General features: G+C 32.2%; 1 protein-coding gene across 1 annotated transcript in view; it reads right to left on the minus strand.

Moving 5' to 3' along the window:
• Window positions 1-22,318, minus strand: part of OtopLc (proton channel otopetrin-like c) — a 147,778-nt gene extending 125,460 nt beyond the window's left edge. Inside the window, exon 1 of the mRNA XM_088228068.1 lies at window positions 22,191-22,318. Coding sequence (XP_088084194.1) covers window positions 22,191-22,318 — 128 coding nt within the window. The remainder of the gene's footprint in view (window positions 1-22,190) is intronic.
• Window positions 22,319-23,076: the final 758 nt, after the last annotated feature.

Below are 23,076 nucleotides of genomic sequence, written 5' to 3' on the forward strand. Positions count from 1 at the left end.
AATACATGTGCCAGCCAGGATTTGTAGACGGTACCACCTGTTTCATGTACCAATAAGTAAAACATCGTATGTTAAAAATGCCTCTTTTTCGTGGGTCTTTTTAGTTTACAATACAAAATTTAAAAATATAGATTACACAAACATTACTGTCAGATTTAAAATTTACACTAAAAATGCATTATGTAACTTAGTAGACATTATAATAATAAATATGTACATCTCCCTTCCCCTCCTTATCTTCTCTTCAAGCATTCTTGTCCTAATCCCGCCCAATCTACAGTGACTTAATGTTCTTAAAATTAATATTTTTAAAAAAATTGATTATTGAAAAATATTTACGAGTACATGAAAATAACATTTTTATATTTATAAACTTATATGTGTTTATTTGATATGTAATATATTTTTTTTACTAACTTTGTATACTTTGTGGAAATCTGTTATTAGTTCTGAGTTTTTACACTATATCTGTTTGTTAACTATAAATATGTATGTAGAACTGTTGATTTCCCAAATAAAATAAAATAAAATTTAAAAAAATACAAAAATAATTTCAAAAACAAAACATTGTTATAAAAGCTAGACGCTTTCCAATGACACTCAATCTACAAGTACCTACGTGGATGTTTGTTTTTAACAATGATCATTGCGATAAAAGTTTCTCATTGCGATTTTTATCATTTTACCGATTCTAATGGAACATCGACATGTCGTCAGTCTAAGTCAACGCTCAATTTATTTTATGTTTTCCTCGTACATAAATACGGTTCACTGGCGAAAAATTGGCGTTCACTATAAAATAATTTTTATTTTTTATTATTTTTTTTATTTATTATTTTTTTTTTTTGCACCACAACAGGCCAGGAGGCCCAATTACAGTGGTAATATTTTCCATATTTACACCGGTGAAATTTAAATATGTGATTGCGCAACAGGATTATACGCCGCGAAACGTAAATATTTTGACATTTAATATCGGCTGTATATTGCACTAGAAATTGAAGCGAGGATTCGTTTAAGAACAGGATATCTTTGATGGAACATTGCCAAAATTAAAACGAGATGGTAGTTTCTATGGAGGAGATATTCAATGGGAATTTATTACAAAGGCTGATAATATAATTGGTTATTATTTCAGACAGTTTAAGGCTCTATGGCAGGCGTAAATGTTTCAAATATGAGCGGAAGGAATAAATAATATTGGTACCTAATGGATTGTGGGTAATGTGGTGTCTTGTATAACAAGATGTCATGGATATGACATCGGTTATGTAAGCGTGAAATGAATACGAAATACGAACTAGATGTTTCATGACGAAATAGGTAATATGTCCTGAATACCGATCAATGATAATGTTACTTCTGACTAACAATAAAGGAATTGTACCTTCAGAGGATATGCGGTGCCAGACAATTATAAAGAAAAGGTATAAAAACATTGTTTGTCGGTCGCAAATGCCTCCCCGATACTGTGTGAAAAAGACAACTAGACGTCGGACTGATTATGCCTAACTAAAATCGACAAAATCGACGTTTCGTTGTCCTGTTTTCCGCACCTCAAAACTGAACCGATTTCGTTTGTTTTTTTAGAAAGAATATCAGAATAAAATTTTCTGCGTCGGGGGAGCTTTCGCGTTTTTAAAAAAAAGCTTTTATAAATATTTGTATACTTTACGTCCGAAGACGGCAGATAAAATTGGGTGCTTTTAAGGGATTTTGGATACTATATACTATATTTATTGGACCAAGGCCCGTATTCTGATAGGAAGTTAAAATCCATATTCAATTTTGTCTACGAAGTAAAATTAAGTTTCCTGTATGAACAATATAATATGAATACATTTTTTTTTCTAAACATGTTCAATTACAGGTTACCGACGAAGATATTTTGAATTTTCGTACCAATATACACATTTTAATGTATAAATATCGATGTTGGTAAAGTTTATACCGTCTCGATATGTACCAATGAAAGCGTTCACAATCGCGAGGCAGATCAATAAAGGTTTCAGCTCTTTAATTTCACAAAGATCAACAGATAGAAGAATTGAAGGAATATCAAGTTCGATGTTCATGTTGATGTTGTACTTTATGGTGCCTGTTAATAAATAAATGTGTATAGTATAAATAAAATAAACCTGTCATAAAAATAAAAAAAATGTGTCCAACCGAAGTCTTTACGGTAAAAAATTGTAATGTATATTTTAAAATATCAAATAAAGAAACTGAAACAAAGGCAGAATGGAGAATGTTACACAGTAGGATTTCATAAGCACAGGGTGCACATATTTTGTTAATTTTAAAAAAACTTTTTTTATTCTGGTAATTTTTAACATTTGCACTCTCATACTAGTTCAGTTTGTATATATACATACATGTAATTTTTATATTTTTCAATTTTTCTTTCCCAGATTGTATACATCATTTAAAATTTATTTCCATACCTTGTATTATGTTTATTTTATTATTTTTAAATATTTTTCACACCCTTTTAATTTGTAGCGTATCATAATTTTTATTCTGCTTTTGTAAATAATGTTATAGTTTAAAATATAAAAACGTCTGTAAATAAATATTGTTATCTGCATGTCCCTAAATGAGTTTTTTTTTAAACTCCTGGGGAATATTATGTAAAATTATGTATAATATGTTTTCAATTTAATTTTTAAAAAAAGTATGTAAAGTGAGGTCATAAGCCCTTTAAATGCCTAGACTTTTATTTTCCCTTCCGGAAAATGTTCTTCATCTCTGTTGTAATATATTAATCTACTTTTCTATCTACTCTACTCTTAAATAATCTACTCTTAGGTCAGCATTTGATTCAGGAAGAGGAAAACTTGTTGAAATCCGGCGCTCCCCAAACACTAGACTCGGAGATCGTGCTTTTGCCGCCGCCGGCCCCTCTGCCTGGAACCAATTGCCTTCAAACTTACGAATCATCGACAGTCCCAGTCAGTTCAGATCCCAACTAAAATCCCACTTCTTTAAACTATCATACCCTCAATTTTAAATCTGGAAATATAATGTATCACTTAAGTTTAGTTAGCATGTAAGTTTAGATATACAATTGTAAAGCGCCCTTGGGGTGATTTTTTACAAAAATGGCGCTATATAAATCAGCCAAATATTATTATTATTATTATTAATTTGTTTTATTTCTCGCATGCTGGGACATTTATAGCTGACAGTTTTAGATAACGACAAAATATCTCCTCCAGCCAGATTATTATTATTATTATTATTATTATTATTATTATTATTATTATTATTATTATTATTATTATTATTATTATTATTATTATTATTATTTATTTATTTATTTATTTATTTATTGACTGACTTATGCAGTCCATTCTAACAATGGTAAACACAATATCTTATAATAAATGCAGGTACCAATCAAATAAAATACAACTAAATAAAATTAAAGCTAGGACAAAAAAAATAAAATTACTACCTCAAGACAAGATCCGGTCTATCTTATTGATTTTTTAAATCTATAAAGACTTACACCAAAAAAGTCCAGATCTTGTCTCGAGTTTACAGTACGACACAATCGGGACATTGGTGGATATAATTATTATAGACTTAGGTTTAACGTAAGGTATAGAGGTCTTTTTTCGAACAGTATTTTTGAGGGAGGAGGCTAAACTAGCAGTTCACAACGGAGTTCTAGTTCCAACTCTAATGTATGGGAGCGAAGTATGGAATTGGAAAAATAATGATGAAAGTAGGTTGAATGCTGTCGAAATGCGATCCCTCAGGCGAACGTGTGGTAAAACGATGTATGATAGGTGCACAAATGTCGAGATCCGTGAAGTGTGTAAGGCTGAGACATGCATTATTGACAGAATTAAGAAAGGGGTGCTGCGTTGGTTTGGACATGTAGAGCGAATGGATAGCGAAAGAACGACTAAAAGGATCTACGATGCAAATGTTCATGGATGCAGAAAACGAGGAAGACCGAGAAAGACATGGCACGATCAAGTCCAACAAATACTTGAAGATGGACATGTCAAAAGTAGGAATAATCGGCGTGCGTGCATAAGAAGATGTATGAATGTAGAGGAAGCGAGGTCTGTATGCCAAGATAGAGTGTTATGGCGTTCTATCCTCTCTGCCTACCCCTACGGGGAAACGGCGTGATGGTTTGTTGTTTTTTTTGTTGATTTTTGACAATGTTTGATTATGTCCAAATGCTTGCAGACTGGCTGGATTTCCTCCCTAGGGAGTTGTCAGATGGAAGATTTGAGGAAATGTGGATGTTCAAACATGGGCAGAATGGTGAATGTTACACAGTGTGTAAAGTGGCCACTTAAACCAGCCAATGACAGGTCATAAGCCCTGTAAATGCCTAGACTTCCATATCCCCTTCTCAAAAATTTTCCCTCTCTGTTGAAATAAATTTAAGTATTTTTGACGGCTATAGCCGACATAACCGCGAATGCGTACGTTATTCACAATTTTAAAGTAAATATATAATAACACCGACAACCAGTATAGTAGCTATGGTGACGAGTTACACAGAAATTTGAACTAAAGAAATGCATCTCCTTTTACGAATGTTTGCATGTGAATCGTGGTTAAAAAAAATTATTAAGGCCAATACCATATTTATTAAATTTGAGATGCAGCTAGTATGGAAGAAACGCACTCGTACTATACGTACGTATACGTCAGTGGTAGGCGCTATACACATTCTACAGTGTGTAGACAAGAGACGTGTAAAGAAATTAGATGCAGGAAGAAGTATGTAATGGGATTGTTTATATCGTGGGAATCTATTTTAGGTGATGAGGGTTGAACTCGTGACCCCTCTGTCATCGAGCCATTTAATCTTATTTGTTATACGGTTCCAACTATTTAGAGTGGCTTTATTATTATGTACCTATAGAAATAGACACGGTACTGGCAGCGGCACTTATCTCAGTGAACTTTGATACTGTAATGTGGCGAACTTTGTAACTATTTGCTTATTCGATACGTTAGGAACTATATATTAACATCCTTTTTACTTGACTCTTAGCCATTTAATATTATTTGTAATACGGTTCCAACTATTTAGAGTGGCTTTATTTATTTATTATTTGGGAAAAGAACAACAGTTTTTACATATATTGTATACAGAAAATAAGAATATATATAAACGAAAATTGTGAAAACAGTCAATATAAATTTTCCACGGTGGTGTAAGATATTGATTAAGTACATTATCGGTATCAAAATAAAAGCAATTTAACAATTAAGAAATGTGAGGCACTTAGAAGTTGCAAATAAAATAAAAATACATTTATTTATATACAGTAATAAAAATAAAGTAAATGTAAATAAGATACATTTAAATTTAAAGAAAAAGAAAAGAAAAAGGTTACATAAAAATAATGTAAAAGGTACAAAATATAATAATGAACATATCTATAGAACAAGACAGCGGCACTTATCTTAGTGAACTTTGATACTGTAATGTGGCAACTTTGTAACTAATTGCTTATTCGCTACGTTAGGAACTATCAACATCCTTTTTATTTAACTCTGGTAAAAACTGTGGTAAATAATTCCTTTGCGCGCGGTGATGTTATTATTTTCTTTATTCCATGTTCGCTCCCTAGTTGTAGCATATGGTGTTTACAAAGATCCTCTAAGCATCTCTGTCGGTTGCCAGCTCCTGTGCATCCTCCCAAGTCAGGTTCGCGTCCCGTAGTTCTGACACGAACTGCTGACGAACAGTCAGCAGTGGACGTCCAGGACGAAGAAAATCTGATGCCTTGTAAAGTAGGCAAGCGTGGTTAAGGCTCTTAGGAGGCATCCGCAGCAAGCCAAGCCAACCGTATCGCCCCCGCTTTATGACAGCTGTCATCGGAGTTTGCTGCGTCTGTTCTCTTATTACTTCATTCTTCACAAAGTCAAACTACCGCACACCCAAAATTCTGACACCTATTCTCAAAACTCAGAATTTTGCTGCTTTAGACCCTAGTAAAGTGCCACGATTCGCATCCATAGAGGAGAACGGGTGTTATGCAGGCGTTATATAGGCGGTATTTGTTTTTCACTGAGTAAATAGCTCGGTGATGTAACATCGTGTTACCACAAGCAAAAGACGGAATATTTAAAATACCTATATGAAAAAAAAAAACATAGACATAGAGAATAAAAAAATGTAATAAAAATAGTTCCTGGACTGGTACCTGAAGCCTAAGACTGATCATCTTACCTTCATGATGGAAACGGCGTGATGGTTTGTTGTTGTTGTTGTTGATTTTTGACAATGTTTGATTATGTCCAAATGCTTGCAGACTGGCTGGATTTCCTCCCTAGGGAGTTGTCAGATGGAAGATTTGAGGAAATGTGGATGTTCAAACATGGGCAGAATGGTGAATGTTACACAGTGTGTAAAGTGGCCACTTAAACCAGCCATTGACAGGTCATAAGCCCTGTAGATGCTTAGACTTCTGTATTACCTTCTCTTAAATGTTTTTTATCTCTGATGTTATGTGTCAATATTGACAGCTCCCCGGGGAGTTGAATCCAGTCCTTATCTACGAAAATTTGGACAAACCCACTTAAATGATTTAAAAATTAAATAAGGTTTATCTAATTATTTTTAAGTTACCAAATAGGGGCTAGATTACAACGCATCCAACAGCTACAGAGCGCATAGACGGTTGGAATTCTAAACCCTATGAATGAATTTTAAGTTTGAAATAATTTGAGAGTTAATGACAAAAATATACATAAGCGAAGTAGTAAGTTAGTCAAGTGTTCATGATAAAAAGTAAACAAGAAAGAACTTATAAAGAAACGATAGGAATTTTCACAAATTGTATTATTGTTCACGAGATGAAACCGACTACTGATGTCCGAGGGGTCCTGGTAACCGAAAACATGTTAGCCACATCTTTTCGGGTAATTCATGGTAGATACAATCCACATATGCACCTTGTGATGAAGCCTTTTTTCCCATCGGCTTGCATACATATTTATAAAATATGTAGACAAACAAGAGGTAAACGGATATTCTTTTGCAGTTTCATACAAACCAGAATATCTATTTGACCATTTTTCAAGATGCTAAAGAGCAAATTTTTTTAAATTCAATCTCAGTGATGAACGAAGCACGTCTATTTGAATTGCGAATAGATTTTGAATCAATTCTCGATTTAAGGTAAGTGAATCAAATATCCTAGAGAATTACAAAAGAGAGGAAAATGGACATTGATAAAAAGCCGTACCTACTCTAAAGAAACAAGGGCTACGAATAATAAATCTAGATACAGTCAACCCTCCTATAACGCGATTAATTCGTACCGTGCTATAAGAAACGCTGAATTGATACTAATCAGATTATTCGTATCACCTTATTTATTTAATTTATTTATTTTATTTTATTAACATAAACGGCAAATCTGCCTTTTACAAACATTTATAATACTAACATATATGGCTTAATATATATATTTTTTTTAAACATGAATTTTCTTATACCCAAGATTTATTTAAAAAATTAAACCTAAAAATTATACAAAATTTATATTTAAAAAATTAACTTAAAAATTATACGCATATTCAGTAGAAAGTTTAAATAATAAAACATTCTACAGTGATACAACGAGAAAATCATAAGTACTGTTTCACACAGCTAGGCAAAGTGAACAAAAAACTGTATATATATATATTATGAAATGCATGAATAAATAAATATAATTACCATTCACCATCTTTGAAAAAGTTCAAAAGGTTTGTTCTATAGGAAAAATACCCTACACTAAATATATCAGATACGTGGGAATAACTATTGCCAAGTTCATGAAGTCTATTTAACACGGCATTACAATGGAACTTATATAGAAAACATAGCCGAGTTATATGGAAAACGCGCTAAAGAAACTCGGAATTATTGAAAATCAGAGTATTTGATAAACTACGCTATGCTAATTTCTGAAATAATTCAATTGTACATAAATCAGACATACATAAAAATTTCGATCTCAAAGGCCAAGTTTAGTATAGTAAGATACCTTAAATAAATAAAATTGTATGCAAACATAAAACAAATAACAATGAATGTTTATAGTTTTACTGATTTGTAAGTAGATTTATTGAACATGACACATAGTTTAGACAATAAAATAATGAACTAAAAATATATGGGCATATATATATTAGATCCTTTTCATTCATCATTACTGTCATAATATATTATTGGCCTAATCCGTTTTTTTAATGGTCCGAAAATATATTCCAAATTTTCATCTTGGATTTTGTAATTCTGCCAAAACCTCTTCATTTGAATCAATATATAAACATTTGAAGTCATAAGCGTTTTCGGAATGTTGTCTTGTACGAAAAAGGTCAAGCGAGAGTGTACATCTGAGTCAAGTATAACTGATAAGATTAAGAAAGGGTCTCTGAGATGGTTTGGTCATGGAGAACGAATGGACGACGAAAAATTGTAAAACAAATATATATGGCAAAAATGAACGGTAACGTGAGACGAGGACATCCAAGAAAGACGTATGATCGGATAAACCAAAATCTTAAGTCTGGTCATGTCAAAAGCAGACAGAACCGAATGGCATGTATGACAAGATGTATGAATGTGGAAGAAACTAAGAATAAATGCCAGGATAGACGTGTGTGGCGATCCATTCTATCTGCTTACCCCTACGGGGAAATGGTGATGGTAATAGTAGTAGTAGTAGCGTTATAAGAGTAAATTCTTATGAATCGGGTTGTGGTCCTGTGGCTAAGGTCTCGGACTGACGGATCAAAGGTCGGTAGTACGAATCCCACTCTACCCCTATTTGATTCCCATTTTCTAATAGTGAGTTATTTACAACTCGTTGAAAACGGCCCTTAAAATGAAATATTTGGGTAAATCAGAAGAACGCAAATATTTCTTTTATAATAAATAATAATAATAATAAAACCGCGTTATAAAAGGGTTGACTGTATATATTTACTTCCTACTTGTTGGATTCTGCTTAAAAAGGATCAGACAGGTCTACCATTATTTATCCAGGCAAAAAAGTAAGCTTTCTTTACAGATAATTTACAAGGTTCAATACACTCTAAAGATTTGTCGCTGAAATGACATAGTAAAGTACATAATTAATTGACTGAATTCTTAAGAATTAATCTTTATTTTTGCTGAAAATTAAATATTACCTATCGAGCCGGATTGTGGTCTCGTGGTAGTGTTGTGGGCTCACAGATCAAAGGTCCGAGGTTCTAATCCCACTCTCCCACAACTTGATTCTAATTTTACTCGATACGAATTTAAGAAAATGGCAGGAAAGTTGGAAAATTTTAGTAAAAAATAAGAAATTAAAAGTTTCTTTAAAAACTATATGTAAAAACATGTTTACTAGTAGTACTTAATAAAACCTTGAGTATGTTTAAAATAAATTACTCGTATCACCATTCCTTCATCCCCAAATAATGATGCATAGGAAACTGCATCGGAACACCAATCGCAGAGTATCTCGATCAATTTATGTAACATAAAGGCAAGATCAGATTTAGGCTTCACGTGCCCGTCCAAGGACTGTGAAATATGTAATCATATAAATAAAAATACTGATCAATATGAAAAAATAAACAAGAATAATAACGTATTATAGCACTTATTTCAATGAGGATGTTCAGTGGTTTTTTTTTAATACTGAATTTTTTTTTTTTAATTGTAATCTACAGTCATATTTACAATAATACGGTTATAATTAAATATATACTTGATAAAAATGATTTAAAACTTATATTCAACAATATACGTAATGTGTCACAAATAAAGTTATATTATACAAGTACAAGAATAGAATTTATAAAACCATAAATAAAATGTTTGTACATATTTACCTTTGTTAGTTTAAAATAAAATGCCATTTTGGTGATAGTTTTACTTGATAATTATTTTTATGAATCGTATTATCAAGGCTATGATTTTTTTTAAAGTTTTGTATATCTGAAATTACTCTGCGTGTGACGTCTCAAGTTCTCTTCCGTTTCTTCTCTGTCAATTCTGTCGATTGGTCCGTTACCGACAACCAAACCGAAAATCTTCCACAACTCTCTTATCATTGGTTGATTCATATAACTAGTGACGTCGTTCAAAGTAATTCGTTTTTGTTGAAATATTTTTGAATATTTTTCCCGAAACTTAGCAGTATAATTTAATGCCCTTGTTTTTACTGCGCGTAAGAAAACATTTTTTTGTATCCAATTTCCCGTAGGGCTCAAGTTCTTCATTGTGCATTCAAGATGCATGAACTAGTGTTGCAGTTCAAAGGATTTGATTAAAATAAAATAACATTTTGATGTAAAATAATAAACGATTGTGATAAAAGTTGAAGACAATCATTTCCAAATAAGTAAACAATACTTTTTTGTTCATTGTACGCTCGGAGTATGCACGTACAAACCATCGTATTTTTTTTTAGAACATAAAGTAAATTTTCAATAGAAGCAAGAGATATTCATAGTACCCCCGTTGTATGCTGGGTCGTATGCGATATGCATGGGCATGTATGCAGAGTACGCGCTATCACTAGGTTGTGTTGGTGTAACCCTTTGGAGGGGTGTGGAGAGTGGAATGATTCCATAGAATAAGCCAAACGTTACATAAAAATAAAGTGAAGCAATGAACGAGCATAAAACGAATACTAAATAACCTGTAATCCGATAGGATGGCTCTAATCTCCCATCTGTTAGGAAAATGTTGAATAACGTTTATACGACAATATTTTGAGTATGTCCAAATATTTGTAGATAAGTATTACCCTACTGGATTTTACCCTTAAATAGTTAAGTTCAATATACACTATAACATGTATGGAGAATATTTTTTTAATATATTAATTTTATTACGGCTTTCTTGGCGTTTACACTATTAATGACCTGTCATTGTATGGCAGCCCCTGCGCCCTGGCCCGAAAGCCTTAAAATATTTAAAAAATATTTTTCTTACAAACGTTCTTGATAAGTTTTGTATTTTTTGTATTTATTTTTATATTCTTGCAATGTACAGAAGTACATTGTTTCAGATCCTGACTAGCTAGGAATTTCCTGTGTTTGGATGGAACGGTTTTTAGTACATATTTTTGTTTATTGTATGATGCCAACATAATTAATATTAATAAAAATAATAATAAAAATTGAAACAGAAATATACTATAAACATACATTACAAAATATGAAAACCAAATGTTTGTCGCAAGAGGCAAAATTTGCAGTTCACAGTGGAATCCTTGTGCCCACTCTGGTGTATGGGAGCGAAGTATGGACTTGATAAGACAGGGATAGTAGCAGGTAGGCTGAACGCTGTCGAAATGCGATATCTCAGGCGAATGAGCGGTTACACTCTGTAGGATAGGTGCACCAATGTAGTTATTTAAAAATATAAATGGGGGCTAGATTTCTAACCGCCTATGCGCTCTGTAGCTGCAAGACGTGTTAGGATGTTTATTGTACAGCACCCTTGAGGTGATTTTGGCGAAAATAGCGCTATAGAAGTTATGCAGAATAAATAAATAAATGTCGAGATCCGTACATTACTCGTATGTAAGGCTGAGATAAGCATTATCGACAAAATCAAGAAAGGATAACTTGCGTTGGTTTGGACATGTAAAGCGAATGGACGCGAAAGAACAGTTAAAAAGAGTTACGATTTCGAATGTTGATGGATGCAGAGATAGAGGAAGGCCAAAAAAGACATGGCATGACCAAATCCAACAAACACTTAAATATAGTCATGTCAAAAGTCAGAATAATAGGCGCGCGTGCATGAGAAGATGGATTAATGTAAAAGAAGCGAGATCTGTATGCAAAGATAGAGTGATACGGCGTTTTATAATATCTGCCTACCCTTACAGGAAATCGGCGCGATGGTTTGTTTGTTAAAAAAAAACGAGATGTTATTAAAACAGACCAAATGTTATTTCAAAGAAACAATTCTGAGGATATTAAAAATTATATCTTCTTAAATGGATTGTGACTGACGGCGTCTGTACTCTTTACATGCGATGTAAATTAAAATATTATATTAGTTCGTAAGATCTTATGAACTAGCTTAATAAAGCATAAAATAATAAAAATGCTTTTCTGATTTGCATACAGAACCCACTCCCTCTACATTCAAGCTGCTCATGCACGCACGTGTAAAATACATATTTATACAGTTTTTTTTTATTTTATTACGCAATGAAAGGTCCTGAATGATATATCTGATGGCACTGCATGGGGCTAATTGCAAAACATTTCCGTAGTTAAATCCCTGCCCTGACCTCTAGAATCCGGACACGACGAAGGTCAATGCGGACAGGACTATTTGCGCGAGGATGCACTGTAATTACCACCAATCAGAATTAATTCCAACGAGGAATGTATTAGGATAGCAGCGAGACAATACAGCTCGTATGGTAAGCCCTGTCACATCCGAAACCACGATGATCAGACATACTGTCATATTATGTTTTTTTATTAAGAAGCGTTTCGAAACTAAAAAAAAACATTTTTAAAAACAGAATGGTTGCTTGCTTCTGCAGGGGAGAAAACAGGAGTGCGGAGGGGGTAGCTAGCTCTGCGCTCTGCAGAAGTAGGCAACCATTTGCTTACTTTCACGGTTTTTTGAAATTTTTGAAACGCTTATATTTTTTTGAATATACTATTATGTCATTTTGCTAATACCGATCATTGTGGTTTCGGCTATGCCGTATGTGTACCCTCGGATATATCTATTTGTGACGGATAACTTTTTTTTAGAGAGAAATAGGGACGAAGTTAACAACCATACAGAGATTAAAGACTGAAGTGAAACACATTATAAAACCTTTCTGAAATCACACGAATCTAGAATGATTTGAGTATGTCCAAATGTTTGTAGACAGGCTGAGTCCCTCCCTAGGGAGTTATTTAGATCTAATTTTTTTGCAACACAGAGGAAAAACATTTTTGAGAAGGGAATATGGAAGTCTAGGCATTTACAGGGTTAGTGACTTGTCATTAGCTGGTTTAAGTCACCACTTTCCACACTGTAACATTCACCATTCTGCATATGTTTAAACATGCACATTTCCTCAACTCTTCCATCTGTTGACTTTTGTGAAGGTTTCAGGTCTTATACTTTAACCAGCCAATGACAGGCCATAAGCCCTGTAAATGCCTATAATAGACTTTCATATTCCGTCTTTTTTATAAATATTTTCCTTCTCTGTTGCTACAAATTTAGATCAAGTGAATCTATTTACAATGTTTGCTGCGCGATGGTGTACAGGTCATTGCATTGGAACACCAAATGATAAGGTCCCGAGACAGTGAAATATCGCAGTTTCAAATCGCGTTAAAACAAATATTTCACGTCAACCCTGCCAGAATCGGACCCTGGACCTCAAGCGTAATAGGCGAATGCACTAACAACTACACTACGAGGCCGACCTATCCGCACTTGGTTTTCTGTTTCAGGATTTTGATCTGAGCGTAGCCATCTAATCCAAAACACCAGAATTTTAGTTTAATTTTTTATTTTTACTTTTTTAAATTTAAATCTTAAAGTAGGGCACACATATCATACATATTGTTATGTGCGTTCTAATAATAACATTGCAAATATATTTAATTTATAAATTGTTTATCATATATGTCTTGACCATTATTTTAAATTTTGATATGTTTTTTTCTTCATAAATATTTTTTTCCATTTCGTAATACTTTTTGATTGCTTTAAATAAAATTGAATTTTGTGACTTTGCCTTTTTCCTAAATGGAAGTCTAATTTTGTTCTTTTCTCTGGTATTGTGATCGTGTTCATGCTGGTTCCGATCATTTTTTTTCCAAAATTCTGTTTTTTTATTAGAGTTTATAATTTTATGAACAAATATCATTGTATTGTAAAATATTCTTTGTTTATATGTTAATAATTTCATTTCATTTACCATCGACTTTACCCTCGTATATCTGTTTTTTTTTCAAAATGATTCTAAAGGCTTTATTTTGTAATACAATTAGTTTATCTATGTTTTCTTTGTTTGATAAAAATAAAATGCTACTACAGTAGTTAACGTGTGGTTAAATAATTGCTTTGTAAATAGTTTTGCAAGAGTCCTTATCAATAAATCTTCTGATCCTTCCCAAAATTGATATTTTTTTTGCAATCTTATTTATTACCATCTTAGCGTTTTGGTGAAATGTAAGTTTTGAATCCAACATTACACCTAAATATTTAATTTCAGTGACTTCATTAAGTAATAACTTCATTTCTCAATTTCACACAGAGAATCTCCTCCAATCTTTAATCCGCCAGGCACCGACAGTATATACGTACCTACTAACATATTTTTAAAATAAATAACAACATTTTTCAATTGCTTCGACATCAGCGCAATGTGTAAACATTATTTAAACTCAGAATGATATTCAGGAGGGCGGGGACAAAATTATGAAAACCGCAAATGTTTCTTTGAAGTGCAAAAACAACTTGAGTCCAATTATTTTTCCTTTACAGAAAACGTATTTCCGCTTCTTTTTTTTTTTTTTTTTTTTTTTTAAATTTAGAGTCTTTATTCAATAAAATATACATATTATTACATTATAATACATTATAAAGAAAACAAAGTATTAAGATATATTTTGTCCCGATAAACTATTCAATAATAGTTTGTCATCGGGTGCTCAGACATTAGTTTTAATTAATAATCAAATAAGAAGAGTACAGACATAATACTGTATACGTATAAAATAATAAACATAAAAATAGTTTAAAGATTTTTTTTTTTTTTTTTTAAGTAAGAAAATAGAGTAAAATAATACAATTAAAATTAAAGAATAGTAATTCACTTAAATATATTTTAAATATAAGAAAAAAAAAAATAATAGACACATATATAAATAGTGTGTGCTCATAAATGTAATCAAAACAAGATAAAAAAATAAATTAAACAAGGTAAAGTAAATCTAGAATTTCAATTCATATCTACAGAAAAAAAAAAAATTAGTAAGAAAATTAAAAGTACATATTAAAATTAAGATCTAACATTTTACATTTGTAAATGAAATAAGAAAGTAAGAAAGTAATAAAAGAAAAGAAAGGTTAACCCAAGAAAATAACAAAAATGTAATTAATGAGGGATAAAATTTTTTTTTTTTTTCAAAAAATGTATATATGTAAAAAAATAATAATAAGTAAAAAATATTAAAAAATTTAAAAAATGTATTACATAAATATTACATAAATAATAAATCAATATAGGAACGTTTTATCTACTAACCACTTACGTAATAGAAACTTAATTTTATTTTTACTATGACATGTTTTCATGTCAAGTGGCAACAAATTAAATACTTTTGGAACAATATAATCCAACGTACGTTGTCCATATTTATTTTTAAATTTTGGTACTACTAGGCCATCAACAGATGTAAATCTTGTTAGATAGCTGTGTTCTAATTTATTTTTATATATCGAGCTGAACATCTGTTGGATAACAATTTTGCTCCATAAAATACCCTTAACTGGTAAAACATTTAATTTATCATACATAAATGGGGTATTATTCCTCTGATTGTATACATAATTGGGTGCAATCAATTTGACAAGTGCATTTTGAACATTTTGTACATATTTAATGTTTGTTGAACAAGAATGTCCCCAAGCAGTGATCCCGTATCTTATTATAGATTCTCCCAGAGACAAATATACTAATCTTAGTGTGGAGAGAGGAACTAAAAACTTTAATTTGTGTAGTTGACTAACTACAGATCTTAACCGTTTGCATGTTTTCATAACATGAATATTCCACTTAAAAAAGTTATCAATAGTTAAACCTAAATAAACATATTCATTCACAATTTTTAATTTATCGCATAAGCAAGCTCTATCAAAGGTAGAGTTATGAAGGCATTCAAAATTATGAGTTTTTACAATAGGTAACATATTTGTTTTGGCGTGTGGCGATCTAACATGCATTAATTGACTTTTTTTGGCATTTATTAAAAGACCCGCATCATGACACCAAATTTGTAAAATATTAAAGTCATCCTGCAACATTTCAGTACATTTATTAATATCCCTATGCGAAACAACTAGAGCAGTATCGTCTGCATAAACAAAGTGTTTAACATGTGAAAAAATATTTTTAATGAATGATACATATATTATATACAATATGGGTCCTAATATGGAACCCTGGGGGACACCTGCTTTGATATTTCTATTACTGCTTTGTGCACTATCGATACTTACGGACATTGTTCTATTAGTTAGGTAGTTTTTGAAGAGGTTAAGTAATGGTCCTCTTATTCCGATTATATTTAAACATTTTAATAGTTTACAATGATCTATGGTATCAAAAGCCTTAGAAAAATCAATAAATAATATTAATACATGTTTTCTATTATTTAGTTCATTATTAACATAATTAGCAAAACTTTGGAGAAGAGTTTCAGTACTCTTCTTTTTTTGAAAACCGTGTTGGTTAATATCAATTATTCCAAAAAGTTCGAGATATTTTGTTAATTTTAATAATACATATTTTTCAAAGATCTTTTCAAGAGCAGGTAGAATACTAATAGGTCTATAATTTCCTAATAATGAATGATCACCTCCTTTGTATATTGGTCTAATTATACTGCATTTTAATTTCAATGGAATTTCGCCCTGAGATATAATTTTATTTATTAAATGCGTTACAATCGGTCCTAGAATATCAATATGTTTTTTAATATCAACCATTCTGATTAGATCAGCTCCTGGTGCTTTCGAGTTTTTCATTAGCCTTATGATATTAACGATTTCAAATAGTTTAGCTTGAGGTAAGTATAGACTGTGGGGGAGCTCTTCAGATATTGATTTATCAATTTTCTTGTCACAGATGTGTAACATTTGAGACACATTTTCAGAGAAATACTCGGCAAAATCATTCGAGACCTTTTCAACGTTATCATCATTGTTAACAAAGTACCTTTTAATAACTTCATCACAGTTTGTTTTAGATTTTCTGCCCAATATTCTGTTACATTCGTCCCATGTCTTTTTAACATCATTGAAACAATTTTGAAATTTCACATTGTAATGTGCGATCTTAAATTTGTTAATTTTTTTATTTAGATTGTTCCGTAACCTTTTATATTCCTTTTCGTAATATTTATTGCCAGGAGAGCTTTTCCATTTCTTAAATAATACGTCTCTAAATTTTATATCATTCAATATTTCACCATTCATCCAATCTTTAACAGCGCGAGGTCTGGTTTTATTCTTATATGAAACTAAAACTAAACTATCCTTATATATATTCGCAAAATTCTCACTTATGTTATTGTATAATGCGTTGACATCATTTTCCCCTAGGAGGGCATGCCAGTCATATTTTGTAATGTGTCTATCTACACACTTCTGTGACAGTATGTACGTTGGTTTACTTTTGGCAGCATTTAGATAGTTATTATTTGCGGCAAATTGAAAACTAATCGCTGTCGTATAATGATCAGCTATCATGTATTCGCATACACAGGCACGTATGTTTGCGGAGAGCGCCTCTCGCCGCATACCACCTTCCTTTTTTGGAATATATCTCAAGTATATGTGGTCTATACATGAGATAGTAATTCCATTTCTAACTATCGCTTCCCTTGTGACGTCGGAAATACATTTTACTAAAAAGTTATCAGTCATTATGTTTTCATATGAGATAGTCATCGGATCAAATTCATTCAAAAGATTTAAATTAATATCTCCTAAGAACAATAAGTTTTCATTTATATTTATACTATCTTTGAGGAATAGTGAGATTTCATTTAAGAACCCCTGTTTGTTTAGATTTGGGGGTCTATATATTGCCAGGATATGTACATTGCTTTTATTAGGTAAAGTCAAAGTCCCAAATACATTTTCGAAAAAAGTGGTTTGTAATGTTTTTTTATTAAAATTTAACCTCTTACTAATATATAGCATTATTCCGCCACCCTGCTTATTAGTTCTGCAAAAATTGAAAGAATTATACTCTGATATATTATAAAAACAGGTTTCATGTTCCTTGATCGAAGTTTCACATAGCATTAGAACATCAATAAACTGTAAGCAGTTCTTGAAATATGCATGGAATATATCCCAATATTTACATATTGAGCGAATATTTAACTGGACACAAGTAATTTTATTATTTAAACGCTTATTACAATTAATTAATTCAATGAAATCCTCTAGTTTGCTAACTCTTATATATTCGACGTCGCTCTCGTAAAAGTCGTTTCTCGTTTCAACGAAAGTTTTCGACAAAAACAGCGGGAAAGATAAAAAAAATACGTAACGTGGCCATATTTGTATGGGTCACGGAAAAGGGGCATAAAAACAGGACACACGTTTTCTGGATTCAATTACAGCTATATCTTTATGTGGGACACGAAATGAGAAAATGTATCGGGAAAACCCGGAAATAATATTATGCTATCGCGGAAATAAGGCAAAAATCCAATAATGTATTGTTATCAGCTGAACACTACTCATATAATATATCATTATCATTCTTTCATTTCGGACCATATTATGGCCAGAGCAGAGCATTAGCATACTAATTTCAGCATATTTGTAATAATAAGCGTAGGATTCAGCTGGTTGAGGGTTGGAGCTCCTAACCTAGTTGGAGATTGACAGAAAACACGAGGTTGAAAACTATTTAATGTGAATTTATTACATGGCGAATACGTATTCGGAACTTGGTTGAGGGTGATGAGGAGTTAAAATGATTGCGCTTGAACTACATGCTGGAATTGAGTGACAGCGTTGAGCTGACTTGGCTGGACTGATTCCTTGGGCTGACTTGCTTGGCTGACTAGGCGTTACCACGCCCTGTGGTCTCTTTTTAGGCCGCGTTCTTTTGTTCTTTATGTCTCCATTGTAGAAACTAAGTCAATTTACAACGAGACGTGGGTATTATGTGGACGGACGTCTTATATGCAATACTGTAAGTCTTGCAGAAAAATTGAAATTCATTTAATATAAAATAATGACTTGCTTTATTGGTCGTTGCTCTGTTAAATCATGTTTTCTGTTTAAATCAATCAGTGTGTGTGTCATCTATCAATGAACTATGACCCCCACATAAGCATGAGGATAAGACTGATATATGTGGTTCTGGACTTGCTAGTTATAAATCCTTTTTGATAACTTTTTTTGGCTTGCAATATAACTCTAGACGTTCCACTATGTTTGAAAACGTTTCACGTTTGTCTGTGTTTTTATTTGTTACTTTTGGTATGGTTTTGAAATTTTGTAATTTGAAATTTTATTTTGTATGTTCATTGTCAATTTCTGCCGTTTATGTCAAATAAATCAATAAATATCTGGATATTTTTTGTTTTATGGAAGGCAAGGTGCTAAGTCCTGTGTTGCCAGCGCCAGTCGAGAAACAATGTCAAAACAACATTTTTAAAACTAACAGTTCACGTCCACCCTGCCAGGAATCGAACCAAGGAACTCAAGCATGGCTGGCGAACGCACCAACTACGAACTATCTCCTATCAATTCACTTTTCCAGGATTTTAACCTGAGAGTCGCCATCGAGTCGAAAACGCTCGTCCAGGTTTCTGATTCTATTTCTCAGTTAATATAAAATATAAAAACTAAAATTACTAAAAAAAATATATTTAATTAAAATAAAATTTAAAATTTTGATTCAAAATACTCGTAGGTACCTACGTAACCCAAGGTTTCGATATTAAATACTCGTAGGTACCTACGTAACCCCAGGTTTCGATATTATTACCATTTAAAAAAAAAACAACATTCCACTCATAGATTTATTCTCTGCTTTTAGTACATAAGCACCTTTTCTGTATATATTTAGATTTAGTTTCTTCATGATGAAAAAAATGTTTTCCCTCTCTGTTACAACAAATTTAAATCTGAACAAATCTTTAGGGAGGAAATCCAGCCATTCTGCAAGCATTTGGGCATACTCAAAACATTGCTGAATTAAAATTGAGTTCATATTGTTGATAACAGCTAGTCAAAAAATAACTGTTACAATTAGTCGGGCGTTTCCTAGTAGGTAAAATACACACTGCAGTTATTATATTTTACAAAAAGCAACAATGTTCGTATTTTCTACACACGCTCGAAGCCAGCCGTTTTAAAGACGAGGGCCTATCGTTTTGACTAACTTTTTTCGTCAAAAATCGATTTTATAAACCACGATTTTAATTCAATTTAACTCACTTTTACTGTGATAACTTGCATTTCGTATGAAAGGTTTATGACAGATATTGTCATATCAGAATAGCTTAAGTCATCTTCCAAAAACGATACCTAATATCGCATATCGGATTTCGTAACATTTATTTATACCAAAATGTTGAAAATAACTTTCGTAATAAGTAATTAAACATAGTCATGAATAAGGATGACAAAGATCGACAAATAAAATTGAAGAAATACAAATGTTCAAACAAAACACGGGCAGAATTGAGAATGGGTAAAGTAATCATTAAAAACAGCTAATAACAACTGACAGGTCATAATTTCTGTTATGAGGAACTTCAGCCCTACGGAAAATTGGATACAAAAAATGTTTTTTTGCGCGGGGTAAAAATCAGAGCATTAAATTATACGGCAAAGTTTCTTAAAAATTTACAGAAAAAATAATAAAAAATATTTTGATAAAAACGCACTACTTCGAATGACGTCACTGGTTCATGTGAATCAACCTATGATCTGACAGCTATGGAAGATTTCCGGTCTGCTTGTCGCTTCTTGACCAATGGGAAGAACTGAATGAGAATAAGCGGGAATGAACCTCTGACGTTACACGCGGAGTTATTTCAGAAATACAAAACTTTGAAAAATCGTAGCGCTGATAAAACGATATATAAAAATTGAAAAAAAAAAAATTTTGAGTTAGCTTAATAGTCTTTAAACAAATAAAAAAATACCACTGAACTACCTCATTGAATGTATTGAGAATATAATTTTTACTATATGAATGATAATTTTTACTATATGAGTCAAAATTCTCGAACGGTAGCTCAATATTACTCACCTATTGTTAGATTACAGAATACCGGGAATGAATATGCATCACATTTTGATATATTTAGTTTATCTCTGCCTAACTTAAAAAATAAAGTGACCAACATATTTTTATCAAAAAGAGCAAATCATCTTCAGAAGATTGGGTTGGAATAGTTATAATTTGATTGATTAATGTATTTTGTTATTGTATAATTTCTTTAAAATATGTATGTATTTCAAGTAATTAATAATGTGTATAGTACGAGTATATTAATATTTCATACTCGATTTTTTTTATTTTTAATCTTTTTATTTCTAAGCACTCTTTATACCACATATATGTAAATGGCAGAAATGCCGTATATAAATAAATAAATAAACAAAACGTATTAATAAAATAAGTTTATAAGTAAATGAGAAAATAAAGGCATCGCGTCGGTATAAGAAATTACTGAACTAATTTCCATTCGCGGTAATTTTATACAGCGACGCTCGGGAAACCGCAGGAGCGCGGGAAATCCAATACAGAAAATTTAAAATTGGAATAAGTCGAAACTTGTGTGGCGGGAAACGCGTTCTACTGTAATATTCTGCATCACGGATTTGGCGCGATAAGCTTTTGTATTTGATGTAGAAACAAAACTATACGTTGTATGCCTGTATTTTTATATCACAGATAACAAACATTTAGGTTAGCAAAACCTTTTTTTAATGTCGCCTGTAGAAAATGTTAAAGTTGCTAGCCATAAAAATGTTTAAAACTTATATATTTACTAATCGACGCTCCTGAAATATTAACTCCATATGATTTAACACAGATTTCAGAAACCTGGGCCGCGATTACAATCGGAAGTTAAGGACATCATACCTTCACAATGACGTCGTAGTTGAAGATAAATTTAAGATACACCACCGACGTTCTATCTTCAAGTTTTAGGTAGGTAGATCGTACATCGATATGCACCAAGGGGACGCGTACGCCACGATACACAAATCTACTCACTAAAATGACATACCTTCACTATGACGTCATACTCGAAGACAAATTTTCCAGCGCGATTACGAAGATACACTACCGACGCTCTATCTTCAAGTTTTGAGGTAGGTACATCGGTGCGTAGCGACGGGTCTAGTACCTTGCGGTACACATATCTAGTCATTAAAAGTGTAAACAAATTTGTTCCACCGAGAATATTACCGGAACGGACTTGGTATGGTCTTCAGTTCCGTCAGCGATTCGGTCTTCATCTCCTCTATGGTCGCGAAACGTCGTCCTTTCATAGTCCTCTTCATCTTTGATAACAGGAAAAAGTTGCAGGGAGTCATGTCCGGTAAAAAAAGTCACGAACAATCTGCGAGGCGTCATTTTTCAATGGAAATTCGAAAAATTGAAATCACACCAATCCTGTCTTTTATATTTTTTATTATTTACATAGGATTGATTCAATCACTTATAAACGTTAATAAATTACAACTACATAGTACAACTCAACAATTGGTAAATTAAACTCAACAAAGTAATAAATTCAAATAAACGACACAATTAAAATCAACAAACTAAAATCAATAAACACGAATCTATTACCAAGCTGTCTTGTCCTGCAAATATTTTTTGACTCTATAGTTGCTTTTTTCCAAACATCATGTGTCAACAAAAAAATTAAAATTCTTTGTTGGAAAAGCCTGAATTTCATGAGGTACCTTGATGTAGAATTACTAGCTTGTGTGCCCAAAAACCAACTACGCGTCCAAAATGGCCTGAAATTGATAGATGATTATTTACAAACACGTGTACACCTAGGAATAAAACAAAGGCTTTTAAAATTACGATTTTTAATTCGAAATTCAAGTCCGTGTATTTTTTTATTATCAAATTGATGTTATATATTGGGATTACGCGGTCATCGGAAAGTATTAGGTATATCAGTTGAATATTCAGGACGAAAATGTAGTGCTCTATGTTTAAAATACTCCTTGGTAGTTAGGGAATAGCAAGATGCACCGGGCGGAATTTCCTGGGCGGGAGTCAAGTGCCTTGTCTGGTGTCTGGGGGCGTGCAGCACCCAGAACACAACACACCGCCA

This window comes from Micrasema longulum, unplaced genomic scaffold, assembly GCF_059751315.1.
Source record: "Micrasema longulum isolate JH-2025_06_02 unplaced genomic scaffold, ASM5975131v1 h1tg000559l, whole genome shotgun sequence".
NCBI classification, from domain to species: Eukaryota; Metazoa; Arthropoda; class Insecta; order Trichoptera; family Brachycentridae; genus Micrasema; species Micrasema longulum.